The sequence below is a fragment of the Sebastes fasciatus genome, chromosome 17 (genome assembly GCF_043250625.1).
Source record: "Sebastes fasciatus isolate fSebFas1 chromosome 17, fSebFas1.pri, whole genome shotgun sequence".
Lineage (NCBI taxonomy): Eukaryota > Metazoa > Chordata > Actinopteri > Perciformes > Sebastidae > Sebastes > Sebastes fasciatus.
This window is the reverse complement of record NC_133811.1, coordinates 4,550,864-4,568,679: the sequence shown is the minus strand read 5'-3', so window position 1 is coordinate 4,568,679 and position 17,816 is coordinate 4,550,864. Positions and strand designations below refer to the sequence as shown.

At 42.8% G+C, this 17,816-nt stretch overlaps 1 protein-coding gene and 1 pseudogene across 1 annotated transcript; both read left to right on the top strand.

Moving 5' to 3' along the window:
• Nucleotides 1–1,706: 1,706 nt before the first annotated feature.
• LOC141754642 (serine/threonine-protein kinase SBK2) lies at nucleotides 1,707–9,321 on the top strand. Its single transcript, XM_074613868.1, has 5 exons — nucleotides 1,707–1,994; nucleotides 5,223–5,367; nucleotides 5,454–5,656; nucleotides 5,780–5,941; nucleotides 7,595–9,321. Exons 1-5 carry the CDS (start codon nucleotides 1,926–1,928, stop codon nucleotides 8,231–8,233), a joined length of 1,218 nt encoding a protein of 405 aa, XP_074469969.1. The 5' UTR covers nucleotides 1,707–1,925; the 3' UTR covers nucleotides 8,234–9,321.
• A 413-nt stretch (nucleotides 9,322–9,734) lies between these two features.
• LOC141754908 (ornithine decarboxylase-like) lies at nucleotides 9,735–14,167 on the top strand (annotated as a pseudogene).
• Nucleotides 14,168–17,816: the final 3,649 nt, after the last annotated feature.

The following is a 17,816-nucleotide window of genomic DNA, read 5'->3' as shown; positions in this document are numbered from 1 at the left end:
TCACGGGTAGCAGCTGAGAGCTTGATCTACAACCAGCAGGCGCTCTGGGTGTTAGAGGGACATTCTTTGACTGGAAATAGAGAGAGAGAGGGAGGAAGAAAGACATGTCTGTAATGCAGAGAGAAAGAGAGAGTGACAGGTGATAATTTGTTGACTGACAAATCAGCAGGTTATATTGTCACGTGGATGTCGCAACAGGATGGAGGGAACGACACACAAATATTTCCCCCATGCTTTAAATAAAGGTATGTTGTTCTTCCTCCCGCTGCCAGAGGACACTGTTCACTGCAGTTTACAGTCAAAAGGCAGCGCAGTAGATGCATATATAAAATCCACATCCAGAGGAGGTCGGGGTGAATAGACGGGTCTGAAAACAACAGACTTTCACCCAGCAGACCGCTGTTTGTTTGAAACCAGAAGTCCACGTTGACTCGTTTGTTATGTAACATCCGTACTTAAGTAACGCCACTTTTGTAGTTATTTTAAGCAAACCACGATCTTTTCTTGAACTTAACTAAGTAGTTTTGTTGCATATAGACATTGCAGGGGGCTTGCGCAGGCACACTGATCGCTCCTGTTGCAGGACATTCGTAGGAAAACGCACGAAAAAACGAACTAAGGATAGGTTGAGTAAATCCATGTCTGTTATATGCAATGAAACCACTTTTACTCATTAATCTCATGAACCATCTTTCACTTCTTTCAAGTGAGTAATTATGACGGGAGGAAAGAAGGAAGTCAGGCAACCAAGTCCGTGTTGGGAGGAGGTCTGAGTCCGACTTTAACACGAGAGAAATGCTGTTTGTTACCTGTTTACGACCGACTGGTTTCTTTTAACCAAGTTCTAATGATTGCGACAATGACAAGCTTTCCTGACCTTATAGCCATTTCAACCTAAGCCACAATGTTTCCGTAACTTTAACAAAGTACTTAGATTTAACCCAAAACATGATCCTTACAATAAACCTAATTTTTCAGTGGTGATTGGTTAAGCACGGATAAAATGATGTCATCCCGCCGATAGGGGGCCTCAGATCAGAAATCACTCTTAAGCCGGAGATATACTTGCTGATAAATATGCGTTCGCATGCACATGACGCAGGACCTCACTTATCCTGCGTCCACTTGGATCGTTGGATGTGAACGGAGTCAGAAATGAACGCGACGCCAGTGCGGAGTTAAAAAGCAGGCATATCTGAGGGCATGGACTAATGAAGTATTTTGACTTCCTTGGATTTCTCAACAAGGCCTCTTAAAATGATCATTATTTTGTCTTGAGACTGGTACTATTGTGATCTGTTGTTGTTGTTTAACTAAATTTGGGTCTTTGGTGGCAAGAGTTAAAATAAGATTTCAGGATTTTTATCACACTCGGGTATTTACCAAGATTATGTTGCATAGCTCTGGTGAATATAATCACACCGTGACATTTTAACATCAGCACAAGCCTGGCCTGCATACTGCATGATGCAACTGTTATCATCAGCACACATCAGTCCCATATATACATGGAAACACACACACAAACACTCCCAACTCTTAAACCTTAACCTAAAAATGCCCTCGCACTCATGGTCTAAAACTCAAACCGCTCTTCACAAAGATAGAAGTACAAGAACGTGGACACACACACACACACATACACACCTCGGACACTCTCCAGGATCCAGAGGGAGGACAGGGGGTGGGGTGGGGAGGAGTGGAGGTGAGGACAGATCACTGTGGGATAAAAGTTGCAGCGGCAGCAGACATGAAACCCTCCAACGGGCTCGTCACGAGCAGTTTGGATAGTTTCTCCACTGACTGCAAACAGACTGAGACTCCCACTGAACTTCTACTGAAATACTGAAGGTGGGCAGAAGTGCAGCAGATGAGGATCTGTGGAGGATTTCCTGACAGGTGCACTTGCTAAATGAAGATAATTTATGTTGGACAGATTTTTTTTACCGAAGATCAACGGCGCTGAACTGAACCACCACAGCTGCAAAATGACAGTAAGTCAAAGCCGGTGCAGGGATTCACTCACTGCTCCGAAACCTACATGAGGAAAGTTTTCATAGTTCAAAGGGTCAGCTCACTCAATTTGTAGGAAAAAATATACATTTCATCATTTACCTCTTGTATAACCATGCTGATGGTTTTGGTGATTTAGATTCTGAGATATCCACCTTCTCCTGTCACCCGAATACACTGGAGGTGAATGGAATTTAATGGGAACTACTTTATAATAAAATAATATTTCCTATAATAAATGTTGGCAAAGCAGAAATCTCAGAGACAAATATGTTATAACCTGGACAAATAATAACCAAACGACTCGCATGCACACCACTATGGGTACACGAGAATAATAGAATAAAATAAAATAATAAAAGAATGTAATTTGGCTGAACTGACTCTTTAAATTACAATTAATTATCAGATGTAGATTGTCATATGCACGGAGAATAATTTGATTTCATGAGAGTATAATGCAAAATATGTATACATATTTATATATTATTAATTTGCAAATTTGAGAGGAATCATAATTAATGTCTGATGCGGTACATTGACTTAAAGTGCATTGTGAACATTGCCTATTTTTTTTGTTTATTTTATCACAATAATTATCTCTATCATGATTATCATCATTACAATCCATGATGGGCTTTTTCTGCCTTATAATGTCACAATCTAAGAAAAGTTAAATGTTGTCAAAATGTATATTTATAACACTTTTAAAGAACATTTTTAAACTAACAGCTTGTAAAGTCATTCATCTAGAAACTGGAAAATTACTGCACTTATTGCAAGCTGCTGTAACTCGGTGTAAGTTGAATGATTCAAAATAAACGGGAACAGAGTAATTCCTCAAAAACAAAAAAATCTGAAGATGTTTTGCAGTAAGATGCTAAATCGGTGACCTGTTGAGGCTTTGATGGCTCATTTAACCCACTATGGACAGATATAAACTGGAGGTTTTACATATAATAATCTACATAAAATAATTCTTGTGCATAAATATTAGCTTAAATATTTGATTATAATTATAACATTTACATATATGGTGTTTAATAATCCTGAAACTGTTGAGAATTGATTGTTAAATATAGATTTTTAAATGCACAAGGAATGGAATGAAAAGCAGCCAGGTTCCTGTGAAGCTCAAATATTTGTTTAACATTTGTATGCTCGTGTCATTTTACATGCCATAGCTCTCACTGTATATGCTGATGATCTTGTCATTTATCACTGGTGTTTGTGGTCCACAGAGATCCATTTCCATCACACACACACACACACACATGAACGCACGCACACACACACACACACACACACACACACACACACACACACACACAGTCATTACATGTGTGTCTTATGTAACATGGCGTCCCACAGGGAATCTGTCATAGTTGTTCTTTGCTGGATCAGACCGGCATCACCTCCTCTGACACTCGCGTCAGCTATGCTGCTCGCTGGACGCCCTCCAAACTCCTGATCCTCCGCGCTGTGTATATTCACAACATCAGCAAAATCTGAATTTGTCCACTTATCTGAGGCAGGAATCTGAATGTACAAGTGAAGTCAAACTTCTGCTGCATCATAGTCACGGATGCTTATTTTAGAAATCCTTGCTGATTCAATTTAAAATTGACGTATCAATCATACCTTTCATCTCAAACACCCCTACTTGTATGTTCAAATTTTACATTTCTAGCCAGAATAATCGTCACATTTGATCATAAAAACGTGTCCAAAATGTTGCGAGTCCTTGTGCTTGTGTTTGTTAAGTGTGAATGGAGTCCCAGCGTGGGATTCACAGTATCTGTGTTCGGCACATTCACGGCTCTGACTTGCTCTCTAATGAGCTGTAATGAGCTGTCCCGTGTGTGGATCATGTACGGTGACACCAAATCCCAGCCCTGGGCCCAAGGGTGCCAGCTGTGGTGGAAACATGGACGTCCCAGCAGACAAAACAAAGATCAGTGTGTCTGTGTGTGAAAGGATTTCATGAAGCTATTAACAGACATGTTTATAACCGCAGATCAGTGTTGCCAGCATCGCCATGACGACAATCAACACGGCGACGGTTGTGTTACATTCCAAACGAGCTGCAAAGGACTCCACTCTGAAAAGAAGCATTTCATCCTCTAAAATGTTGTTTATTCATCTTAAACATTGGTTCAGTATTCTCTTTAATATAGCTTTTTACTGATTTATGCACGTTATGATGTTATGACAAGTGTCAGAGAGCAGTCAGAAGGCTTTTTGTCATGGTAGGATTTTGTCATGTCATACCAGGAAACGCACAGGTGTGAAAAATAACACTAATGATAGCTGCCTCCCATTTAGCAGGTTAGGGTGGATGAATGGGTCCAACCAACACATTACTTTCACCCAGGAGACCACTGTTCCTGTGCGTTGTGAAACCAAAAGTCAACCGTTATTTGCAACCGACTTACTTACGTTGACTACTCAACTTACGCACTTATCTTAATTTACGTAACAAACATACTTACTTTAACCCAAATCATGATCTTTTCCTAAACATAACCAAGTAGTGTTTGAATTCACGTTATCGCGAGTGTTGAAAACTGTGCCTGTGCGTCTGCATGTGATGATTTACACTGACTGAGTTACATACGTAACTTAAGTACAAAGTCCTTATTTTAACCCAAACCATGATGGTTTCCTAAACCTAACTAAGTAGTTATGCGTCGAGTTGGCAATGGCGTTAAATGACAAGCGAAAAGCTTAAACTGCACAGGTATGACATAGGAAATGTCCTTAAAAGTGGCGTGCTATTTATACGCCTCCCCAAGAGACCACATTGGATATAGCGCTGGTGTTCTGGTTATATGTATGCTGGCTCCATAATGTGCCTTATGGTGCAGTCGGATCAAAATCCACCTAGCAAAATTTACTTAAGTAGTGTAGCCAAAAGCATCAGGTGACAGGACAGACAAGTTACCAGCAGCAGCCTGTAAAGTTGTAAATTATTGTATAGTTGGAGCGGTTCCAAGATGCATCATGAACTTGTCATCTAAGTTTTTGTTGGAGCCCAAACAAGATCTACTTGTAGTTAGAGCACCTTGGAGTTAGATCTGAGACAGGAGGTGAGCATTTTTCAGTGTAAAACCGTTGGCAGTTTATGTGTATTTGTATTTGTTGAATATCTTGCTCATTTACACCAGCCACAGATCTCTCCAACCAGAATAATCTTGTCTTGTGACCAGGCTGCCACGAAGCTCCTGGATGAGATGTGCCATCTGACGGCTCAGTCTCTGACAGCAATGGACACATCGGAGCACTTCAAGATCCTGAAGATCCTGGGTGAAGGCTCGTATGGCAAAGTCATGCTGGCTGTTCACAGGAAGAGAGGTGAGGGGGGGGAACTAATGGAAACGTTATAGACTCGACACACCAAAAGAAGACCTACATCAATATCTTCCCCGTGTATCCTCCAGGTACTCCAATGGCTCTGAAGTTCTTCCCTCGTGAGTCAACGTCTCTCTTCTCTTTCCTGAGGGAGTACAACCTCTCCCTGTCGTTCTGCACCCACCCGTCCCTGACCAGAGCGCTGGGAATCGCCTACTCCACGCCATCGCACTACGTCTTCGCTCAGCAAGCAAGCCTCTTCGGCGATCTCTACGATGTCATCTTACCCGAGGTACGTGGTTATTTCAACAGAGCTATTTCGTGTTTTGGATTTACCATGATTATGTTTTGATTTCAGTATAGCTCACACATCCATCTCCTACCAATCATCCCCCCCACCCCTCTTCCTCCCCAGGTCGGTATGGAGGAGGACTGTTGTCAGCGGGTGGTGTCCCAGCTGTGTGGCGCTCTGTCCCACCTGCACTCTCTTGGTTTTGTCCACAGAGACCTCAAACCGGAGAACGTCTTCCTGTGCGACTCCGCATGTCGCTGGGTCAAACTAGGAGACTTTGGCATGGTCAGTATAAAACATAGAAATAGAATAGGAGTAGAACGGACATTCCCATTCAACGTAACAGGATGATCAGAATGGCGGCCGTTTTTATGTGTACAGTTGCTACTGCGACCATTGTAGTGAGCTAACTTCAAACCCCCAAGGAAGAGCGCCAGGCTTTGATGCTAATTTTTGTAGTGGCCAAATGGCGGTACTACAACTTCCATGTCCGTCACGTGATGCCATTGGGCCCAAAAATACTTTTTACCATAGACTTACACTGAGAAAGAGACGTCTGTAACTCAGCGGATCATTTTTTTTAGGTAAATCAACTTCCCAGTAGGAACACTTTAACAGCCCTTATTTAAACCATTAGGTCCTAAAAGTTGTAAAATGCACTTGTAGCTGAATCTAGAGTTATTTCCCTTCCTCCGTTCATGTGAATGAGAGCCAGGCCGAGGCTGGAGCGAGTGCTGCGAGGCGAAGTTAAAGGAAACGCTACAGTTCCTGCTCTACGGGCCAAATGGATGCGGAAGATCGCCGGATAATCCATATACTTATCACTCGGCAGTCGAGCCATTTTGGCTTCATGCACCGCTGAGCAACTCTCATAGGAATGAACGGGAGCTCGCCTCCAACGTTGTCTTCAGTTCTCTTTATACATCCATGGCTAACTTCCGTATAAACTAAACCAACTTACAGCAAATCGTGAACTCACCGAGGAGAGGTTTTGCAGGAACGACTAAAATGAGCTGTGGAGTAGTAACATTACAAAGCATAGAGAGCCAGAGTAAATTAGTCAAATTTAACAACTTAATGCTTCATCCACACACAACCTTGTTCGGCTAATTTTTTGTAGCCAGTGCAGTATTAAAGCATGGTGGCTAGTTTGCTAATTCTGCCATGCTTTGCTGCTACACTGGTTACAGAAAATGAGCGGACGGTCCCTCCTCCTCACTCCCGACCACTCCGGAGAAGGACAAGCTACCTAGCTAACCAGCCAGCGTCTCTGAAGCTGCTTCCGCTGCAACAACACTGTACTTCCCCACTGACGTGTGTTGTCACCATAACAACTAACAACAATCGCCATTTTCTTTTGTACTAGTCAAATGACCACAGAAAACCAACACATTCTCACACCCAACTCGTCAATCACTGCTGCTTGGTCAGTGCCCCTCAACAACGGAGACTGACGCATGGAGGCGCCCTCTTACGTCACTTTTGGACATGTCAGGGACGGCATGTCAATATACGCTCATTACATGCATAGTGTCTTTTCAAAATAAACTTCCATTTCACAGGTAGTTATGTGTTGGCAACACAACCACTTAGTCAACTTATTTGACTAATGACTCACAGGACTGGCGATATTAACGAGTCATGTGACTAACAACCGACGTGACAAAACAAGTCAACGTTACTTTTAGTTTCACACGGGCCACAAACACCGAATAACGCTACGGGCGGGTTTGCGTCGGGGTTGAAAGCCCGGTCCGTCACATAGTCGCTAAAGGGTGCCTCCATGAGTCGGTATCCGATGCCGAGGTACTTGATGAATTGGGACCAGGTTGGGAAAACAGTTTGTCTGTTCTACACCTATGTTTCTATGTATATATAGTACTCATACACTTAGCTGTCAAATGATGGCGTGACAAATGAATGAATATTCTCCACCAGGTGAAGGCCAGGGGCGCCAGGGTCCCGGAGGTCTGGTACAGCTCCCCTTACTGTACCCCTGAGTCCGAGATCGCTCGCGGCAACGAGGACAGCTGGAACAGCGTGAGTGACGGGAAGGACGGCGTTAAGGAGGATGAAGAGAAGAAAAAGAAGGCGAGAGTTTGGGTGTCTGTGGAGCCCAGCACGGACAGCTGGGCGCTGGGGATCCTGACCTACGCCATGCTCACCGGCAGTCATCCCTGGGCTGAAACAGCCAGCGACTGCCACTCATACCTGAAGTATCTGGAGTGGTTTGACCGAGCGGAAGGTCCCGATGATGAACTGGACGTGTGGGTCGAGCCGCAGAGCGAGAGCACGCGGGATGTCATCGATTTGATCGGGGCAGAACTTGGAAAGAAATGCCGCCCTCCCGTAGCGCCCCAGTTTGCGTGTTTCACCCCGCTGGCCTGCTGCTTCTTCCAGTCGCTGCTCGACCCGAGGCCCCAGCTTCGCGGACGACCCGAGGTGGCGCTGAATTACCTCGGAGAGGACTGGGTGATGGAGAAGGAGAGGGTGAGGCTGGAGGATGAGAGGAAGAAGAGCCGAGGAAAAGGAGCCATCAGGAACATGAAAGAGATGGAGGGGAGAGGAGAGAGATGAGGAGTCCAAATAATGAGAACACTGAATGAAGCAACTCCTCACCTTTTTCATGACAACAAGGATATTTGATATTTAGGTTTAATTCATTAAATCTGACTACTGTTGTTTAGCAAACATATTTTATTGTCCCTAATAAGTAATAAGCTATGAATACTGTAGAGCCTACAGTAGACAAACATCCTCTGGTTCAAGTTTCTCAAATTTGAGAATTTGCAGCTTTCCTTTGTTTTTTTGTGACCGTAAATTGAATATCTTTGTTAACACAAGTCATTTTAAGCTCTCAGAATCTGTAAAGGCCCTGACACACCAAGACGGCTGTCGGCCTAGTTTTTGCGGTGTGTCCCGCACCGTCGGCTCTAGTCTGTCCATCTCGGAGGCTTTTCGGCTGATTCAGCATGTTGACTACCGCTACTGTTGGTGTGGAGAGTTATTTCCTCTCCTAACTGGCCGTCAGCTGTAGTCTTTGTGGTGTGTTCGGGTGAAACTTTTTGGCCGAGACAAAGCCGACGGGAGGCGACACAACAGTCAACTTTCATTGCCAATAGTTCTTTGATGACGATATGGTGTGTTTGGGCCTTTTCAGGCATGATTTCACTGGTTTGTTACATTTTGAAGTGGTTCATCAAAAAAAAATAATAATAATCAACAGTAAAATTATTGTTGCAGCCCAGCTGAAAAGACAAAGATGTGGAAAAAATACCTACAGCTACATGATGATGGCATTTGTTTTTGCAATCAATCAATTCATTTAACGATACATTTTAAAGATATTTACTATAACTAACTATCTGAAATATGAGATTGAAATTGACATTGACTTGAAGAAACTAGCGTAACAGCTGCAGTTGTGGGGATTATCAGTGTTTAGTGGTGCTGTAATGCTATCATGTCCTTGTAAAAGACACCATCTTTAGTGCACTGCATCTATATTTGGGTTTAGACTTTTGTGCGTATTCATCATAGTAGGCTATGAACTGTATATATAGACTGCAGTAGTGCCCAGCTTTTATAGCCATGAACACGTCTGCCAGCAGACTGAGAGGTGCAGCGCGTGAACCACAACACTTTGACCCAGATTCAAAGAATAACATTTTTTTTTCAAAGGGCAGAAATAGTGAATATCAGCCGATTTAAATGCACTTTCTGGAAGTAAATATTTAATTTTATTTAGTTTTGTATTTTAGCTTGTTAGCACTTTAAACGTAACTGAAAACATGTATTCTTTCACTTTGTATGATACATTTATTGCAGTTAATGTATTAAATTAGGATTTCATGTATTAAATTCAATATAACCAGCAGGCGATTTTAGAGAAAAAGTCTGAATTATAAATCTGTCTGCTACTTCAGCGCCACGGACAGCGCCATGGTTTTATCGCTACACAGCCCAGCGAGAGACGCTTCTGGGATGATTCTGGGACATACAGCGGCATGTGACCCGCAATCATCCGCATCGCAGCCGGAACACAGTGCAGCTACTACAGATACTGTATTTCAGAGCCATGGTTGAGGCCATAGAGTTTAACTTGCACAAACCTCAGTCAGATAAAGGATCAATGAGTCAGGCATAGGGATGTCCATAATTAACCGTTTAACCGTTAACCGACTTTAAGCATTTTAACCGATTAAGGCTGTCGGTTGAAACGGTTAAAAGAAATGTTAATAATTAACTCAAAAGCTGAGCGGCTCAGAGGAGCGGCTCGTCACTTTAAGGAGAAAAGCTGGTCCACCTTAACAGCCCACCTTAAGAGGCAGAGCCGGAGCTGCAGGATACAGGAGGTTGTCTCCGGTCTCTGGCTCGCTTGAGCGGAGGAGTTGTAGTTTCGTAGCATTTAATTAACTGACAAATAAACTGTACACACACTGCTACACCTACGTTCACAACTAGAACGCCACCAACAACCTCACACTCACCGCCAACACACACACACGGTCTGTTGGAAACTCGCTAAAGTTACCCAGACTACGTGTGCGGCAGCGAGCATGAAGCCTCCGGCAATGCTAGAGCTGCTAACGTAGCACAAATACACACACTGTTGGACACTCACTAAGGATACGCCGGGCAGACACACAACTGACAACCTGCTAAACAATACTAAATGTGCGGTGGAGACTTTTACTGGGAAAGTGGCTGCATGTCCGCGACACTACACGCAGCATCGTAGCTGCTAAGTTAACGCACCCGGACGGTGAACTGGGGACTCCCGTCAACCAATATCTGTCGTGCTCCTGCAGCTGGTACGAGGCACAAATCTTGTCGGTTAACGGTTAATAATCGGTTAACGAGGGTCGGTTATCGGTTAAGAACATTTTTCGAAATGAGCATCCCTACTAGACCAGTAGTTTTCAACCTTTTCAAGACGCGACACATTTCGTTTTGTTTACTTTGAACAGCTAGTACCCAGGCGTTTTCCAATCATCCAGTTTTCCAATCAAGCTTCGATTTGTAATACGTTCAGTGACGTTTTCTCTCTCCCTGACCCGCCGCAAATCCCCCGTCAGAAATTCAGGTGCATGCACGTTTTGATTCTGACAAACTCACTCAATAAAACCTATTCTAAGGCAAATGATATCACTGGTACAGGCGTTATTAGTTTGTTTGTTTTTTCTCCACATCCGTCTGGCGACCCTCAGGTTGAGAACCACTGTACTAGACTAACATATTCAACTAGACAACCCCTCTGCCCCTGCACTCTCTCTGCTACTAAAGGGGATCAAATTGCCTACTGAATATAACAATAATAATATTACAATACCAAGTGTTATTGACACAATGTATGTTTATTTATGTAAGTGTACTATACTACAGACATTGCAGTCTATAAAATATCATTTGAATCCAATAAAAATGTTTGTTTTTGTAAAAGTCTTTTTTGTGTGAACAGTTTGATAACACAACAAATCATCCCATGATTTCACTCTCCATCATAAAGACTCACATCTGCCAGTGTTGTGCAATCACGTTGATTTTAAAAGATGATGATGAGGTCAAGATAATGCAATCACTCAAGATAATGCAATCACTCAAATGTCAAACAGTCTTGGTTCTCTGTCCAATTCAATAATTCATGAATATGAGCTATTCATTGCAGAAATCTTGGTGTCATTTTTGATAAAAAAGAAAACCTCAGTGACAAACCCGTTAAATCACTGGTTCAGACCTGCTCTCATCATCTCAGTGTTACAGTCTAGCTCCATGTCCAGATGCCCTCTGACTTTTTGTGGACCAGACTGAGTTGTTTTCTACACCGATCAGCCATAACATTATGACCACTGGCAGGGGATTATCTCGTTACAATGGCACCTGGCATTCTGTCTTGTACTTGTTCTGTCAAGCCTTTTCTATGCAGTGAAGTGCAACAACTCAGCAGCAGTTTTGAGGATGATGAGTGCTCTGGACACAGGTTTCGACTGTGCTACCAAGGTACTGATGAAGTATTTCAAAGATAATCTATAGCTCTCTGTTTTCTTTGTTATGGTGAAAGGTTGTTTCCTCCTCAGTTTGCTCATTTGAAACATGTTTTGGTCTAACACAGAATGAGATCTAGCAGGTCCTGTCCCTCGGAGTAACACCTGACAGAATCATCTACGCACACATAACGAACCACTGTCGCACATCAAATATGCCTGTGCTCACGGAGTACATATGATGACTTTTGATAGTGAGGATGAACTCCAAAAAAATTCTCTTTGTCATGCCAAAGCCAAGTAAGTCAACAACTAATAATATGTTTGTTTCTAGAGTAGATTATTTTCTTAATGAATTGATTAATACTTTTGAATCACTTTCCAGACTGGTACTCTGCATCGCAGTGGACGACTCCAAATCGGTTTTGAGACTCAGTTCAAAGTTTGGAGCCAGACTGGTGTCAGTCGGTAAATTACTGGAACGTGCCGGAGAGCTGGGCTTAGAGGTCATTGGGGTCAGCTTTCATGTAGGCAGCGGGTGCACTAGAAGTTCGGCATACAAGCAGGCCATTGAAGATGCCCGACGTGTCTTTGACATAGCGGTAAGTCATCATCATAGCAATATGGATGTGGAGACTAAAGTGGCTGCATGTGTCCACAACAATGCACGCAACATTGTGGCTGCTAACTCTCGTTGCACAGATAGTGTGTATTTTCAGAGCAATAGGCCTTCTGAACAGTGAGTGTTTGTTTTCGGGACAATGGGCTATCAGACTAATGGTCTTTCAGTCCAATGGGAGACATTTTTCAAACTATTGAGGGTTCGAAATAATGGGCCGTTGGAACAATTAGCAGTCCCCCAGACGGTGAGTCCAAATGTATAGACCCTTTATAAATGGTGCCTTATTAGACAGTGGTACTGATGTGTTTTTCAGAATTTGTTGGGCCTGCAGATGAGTCTCTTGGATATTGGTGGAGGGTTCTCCGGGCTTTCATGTGACATTTGAAGAGGTAAAAAAAAAGAAAATATACAGTAATAGATAGTGCTTGTTCATGGTTTTGTAGCACCTCTGCATTCTTTTTTATTTGTTATTCTTCTTTTTTTTTTAGCTTTTATGCCTTTAATGATAGTGAGAGAGTAGTACTGAAAGGGGGAAAGAGAGAGAGGGGATGACATGCAGCAAAGGGCCACAGGTCTGATTCGAACCCTGGGCCGCTGCGGTAAGGACTACTCTAACAGGTGAGCTACAGCAGCTACAACCTCTGCATTCTAATGACAGAAATGAATACGTCAACTATTTTCTTATTAAGTGTCCTGTTTTCCCTTAAGCACAACTCAAGGACACCTATGTCCTTTTACTCTTTAGTGGTTGTGTGATATCTCTATTATCAAGGTCTCTCTATCCCAAGCAAGCATGACAACATTTAATGCAATGTTGGAGACATTTCATCAAACTTTGGCATTTGGTTTTCAACCAGACTCTCGAATTACATGGCTCGTATTTCATAGAAACACATGTAGAAACCTTACCATAATTGCCTGAAACGTCAGCGATCCTGGTTACTGAAGGTCACTTTGTATTAAAGTGTCAGCGAAATGTCCTGAATATTAATAGATGTGTAATACCTGTGAAAATATGCTATTAACCCATTGTGTTTTTCCCTCCAAGTTTTCAGAAGTCATTAATGAAGCACTGGATGACTGCTTCCCGTCTGACAGTGGGGTTCAGATTATTGCAGAACCAGGCCGATTTTTCGTTGAATCAGCCTTCACACTGGCAGCGAATGTCTTTGCCAAAAGAGTAATCTTAGATGATATGGATGAACATAGCGGTAATGTATAGATGTCTTTTGAAGCCACATTGATGTTGAGTATCCAGTATTAACACGTAACTATACAATGTGTGTATTTTTGCAAAAACAATGCATAGATTAGACATTTTAGTAACTTTCATTATTTTTATAATTTTTTTTCCAGACGATGAAGAAAACCACCCTGACACAACGATGATGTACTACATTAATGATGGAGTGTATGGCTCCCTGAATTGCCTTATGAATTATGCCAACAGCAAGGTTGAGCCATACCTTTACAGGGTAAATATCACACCTATCACCACATAAGAACGTCAATAATGAATGATTCAGCAAAACACCAGATAAAGGTTTTTTTTATGTCCAATGCCAACAATTTAACATTCACACTTTCCACAGTACCTAAGCATGGCAACTACTGATAGGTAAACGTCTAAGATTGTGGTTATATAAATAAGCTATGGTTGAGGTATGTTTAGGGTTAGTCATATAATAGGCAACTATAATTACATTTGGGTACTCGCCGATACCGAACTGGATTCCTGAGTTGCATGTGGGGGACTGGCTTCTCGTCGACAACATGGGTGCTTATTCTGTTTGTTTAGCCAGCGACTTCAATGGCTTCGGAAGAGCACACATTTACCCTGTTGTGACGGCTGAGACGTGGCACGCCTTAAACCTTTCTCACACCTACAATGATATCCAGTTATGAATAGTATAATAGTTCTGTAGAACAACGGCTCTATACAAACATGAACAAACCTGTCATCGATTGGTCAGTTTCACAAGTGTATTGTGAATACTCTGTAATGTAAATTAATTTCACTGCATCTGCAATCCACCACAGGATTCTTTTCTTCCAATTTAAAAGACTTTTGTGTTATAGTCATACAGTTGATAGCATCAGGCGTAGATTTGGGTAATCAGGGTCAGGGTGCTGCTGAACTGTCGCTAACAGTATTTTAACGTTATACAGCGATCTTGTCATTTTAACTCCTCATCATCATCTGTACAAATTTGCCAGATTTGTGGGGGTAGAGGGGTTTCTGTAAAAAGTGATCTACTTTAATGAGAATAAAAGAGTGAAATATGGCGGACTAAAAAATAATTGTATCAGTTGATATTACTCCATCCATCCATTTTCTTCCTATTACCCGGGGCCGGGTTGCGGGGGCAGCAGGCTAAACAGGGAATTCCAGACATCCTTCTCCCCAGCAACGTTTTCCAGCTCTTCCTGGGGCGTTCCCGAGGCGTTCCCAGGCCAGACGAGATATATAATCCCTCCAGCGTGTTCTGGGTCTTCCGAACCACCTCAGCTGGCCCCTTTCGACGTGAAGGAGCAGCGGCTCTACTCCGAGCTCCCTCCGGATGTCTGAACTCCTCACCCTATCTCTAAGGCTGAGCCCAGCCACCCTACGGCGGAAGCTCATTTTGGCAGCATGTATCTGCGATCTCATTCTTTCGGTCACTACCCAAAGCTCATGACCATAGGTGAGGGTTGGAACTTAGATGGACTGGTAACTCAAGAGCTTTGCCTTTTGGCTCAGCTCTCTTTTCACCACAACATTCCGGTACAGCGCCCGCATAACTGCAGACGCCGCACCAAACCGCCTGTCCATCTTCCGCTCCATTTTTCCCTCATTCGTGAACAAGACCCAGAGATAATTAAACTCCTTCGCTTGGGGCAGAGACTCACTCCTCACCCGGAGGGTGCAATCCAACGGTTTCCGGCAGAGGACCATGGCCTCAGACTTGGAGATACTGACTCTCATCCCGACCGCTTCACACTCGGCTGCAACCGCCCCAGTGCGTGCTGCAGGTCACGGTTCGATGAAGCCAACAGAACCACATCATCTGCAAAGAGCAGAGACACAATTCTGAGGTCCCCGAAGCGGACACTCCCTCCCCACGGCTGCGCTTTGAGATCCTGTCCATGAAATTCACAAACAGGATCGGTGACAAGGCACAACATCGATGCACGTGGGGAGCGAAGGCTGGCCCGTGTTGTCCGATCCGATAGAAGAGCTACTCTAGCTCAAAACTGCTGAAAAAGTTAATGCTGGTTCCGATAGAAAGGAGTCAGAACACACAGTGAGGAGCAGTTTGTTGGGTATGGGGCTGCGTAGCCTCAGACCGGTCAGGGTGCTGTCCTAATGTTACAGCTGATCGGTGTATGTTGTGTATAGGTGTATCGGTGTTCCCGTACTGCCTTTCCCTCCTCTCCTTAAATCACTTTTAAAACCCTCACTTTGTTACAATTGCTTTTCTGTCATTTTTATTTATGTTATATGAAATTTTAGTTTGTTTTACTCTCTGTGTTTTTATGTGTTTAAGAATCGGCTTTTAGTTAATTTCATCCTCTTTGTGTTTAAAATGCGTTCTGTTTTCATTGTAAAGCACTTTGTGACTGTGTTTTGATGGGTGCTATATAAATAAAGTTTATTATATTTATTATTTAAGTATGTTGACCTTAAAAATCTCGACCTGGCGAGCTCATATCTCAATAATGTCCTCGTAAGATTATACACCAATGCAAATAGATCACATGCACACACACACACACATACATAGAGGCACACACACACACACAGTGAGGATCATCTGCAGAGCTTCCCCAGATGTTTTCAAAAATAGATCCACTGTCGTAAATTTGACACTACAACCTTTCAGCACCATGTATGTGCCGCGGCTCACGGCCCTGACCCCCTCAGCCTCACAGTGTAGCCAAGTCACACACTGTTTCTCCTGCAGATGCAATCCTCTGGACGCCTGCTGCAGCACACAGTGAAGCACAGTGACCTCTGACACAGATCTAGAAACATTAACACATAAACAGGCGTTCAGACCAAACGTTGTGCTGCATTTAAATGCAATTTGGGGGCTGCAATGTGGGGAGTGCTGCTCAAGGTACAAGAGGACAAGATGATAGACTCCTGGTCTGCTACGAAGGCAGCTAGGGGCAGGCTACTGTATGATTTGTTTGCCAAAAAAACATTTGATCTGTGGAAAAAGGAGAGTCGGCAGCATTTGGACGGTGAGGTCAGACGGAGAGCAGCGCCAGACCGCAGAATGCTGAACTGCTGCCAGGTCTAATAAAAACCGAAGAGTCGTAAATAACAAGCCGAGGTGAAAACAAAACAACAACAAAAAAACTGCTGCAGGATCAATGTATACGGTCCTATACGGATGTAAATACTACCTTCACCCCAGATCACTTTCAAAATAAAACACAGAATAATGGAAGAAGAACCCATTAGGTTTTTATTTCCAGTTAATTTTTAAGCTGAAAAATATAAAATTGTATTGTTTAAAGTTGCAGTAGGCAGTATATTTTTGGCATCATTGGGCAAAAATTCCATAATAACCTTTCAGCATATTGTAATTCAAGTGTTCTGAGAGAAAACTAGACTTCTGCACCTCCTCATGGCTCTGTTTTCAGACTTTAGATAATCTAGCCTGTGACGGGAGACTTTGACCAATCACAGGTCATTTAAGAGAGAGAGAGCGTTCCTATTGGCTGTACTCCGGTCATGTGACCGGTACTTGGCGTTCCTTCACCAGATTTCACAATGGCAGCGGCGTCACAAACGTTCTCATTTTACAGCTAAACCGTGCACTACAAGATGATTCTGAAACATTTGAGGAGAGAAATAGGCATTAACGTAACAGAATATTGATTCATATTTGATCAGCGCTGCCTAGTTTGACCGTTTGGTCGGAGTTCGCAAGTGATTGACAGCCGGCTGTCATAAACAGCAGATGGACAGCAGATCTCAGATCAGTTCTTACTGCTTGTTTTCCTCCGGTCTGTGAAATCTTGCAGATGCCGTTAGGAGCACCGGAGGACACAGAGGCACATGATTTTTTTCAGGTTACCTGTTTCATGTACTACTGTCTACTGATATATAGCGACTGTTTTATAAAAATAACTTTTTTTTAATCATATTTGCTCCAATCTCGCCTACTTAAGCTTTAATTATCTTGGCAGCGATAAAAATGTACTAAAAAAAAAGAGAGCTGTGATCTGAGGCATTACAGTGATTTGAAATACAGAAAATCTGAGGGCAGTTTACCTGATCCGCCTCACTGACAGCTCTACATATATCATCCGCATATCATGTTTTAATAAATGCAACCTCGTAAATCCATTTTTAGTCACCGTCATATCTTAAATTCCAATAAAAGTTTGCTTGTGGAACCCTTTCCACATCGGCTGGATTAACTCAAACATACACGGCCGTAAAGCTAAAAACAAAGCTGGTTTTATTTGGTTCCTGGAAAGCTGACTTTTTTCACCCACAAGCAATAAAAGAATATATATCTATGAACACATGCATATATAAAACCAGTTTAAAGACGCT

Coding starts and splice junctions, on each gene's coding strand:
- LOC141754642 (XM_074613868.1), top strand. CDS start 1,926: ATGTTGGACAGATTTTTTTTACCGAAGATCAACGGCGCTGAACTGAAC. Junction 5,368..5,453: donor GGCTGTTCACAGGAAGAGAG/GTGAGGGGGGGG, acceptor TGTATCCTCCAG/GTACTCCAATGGCTCTGAAG. Junction 5,657..5,779: donor ACGATGTCATCTTACCCGAG/GTACGTGGTTAT, acceptor CTTCCTCCCCAG/GTCGGTATGGAGGAGGACTG.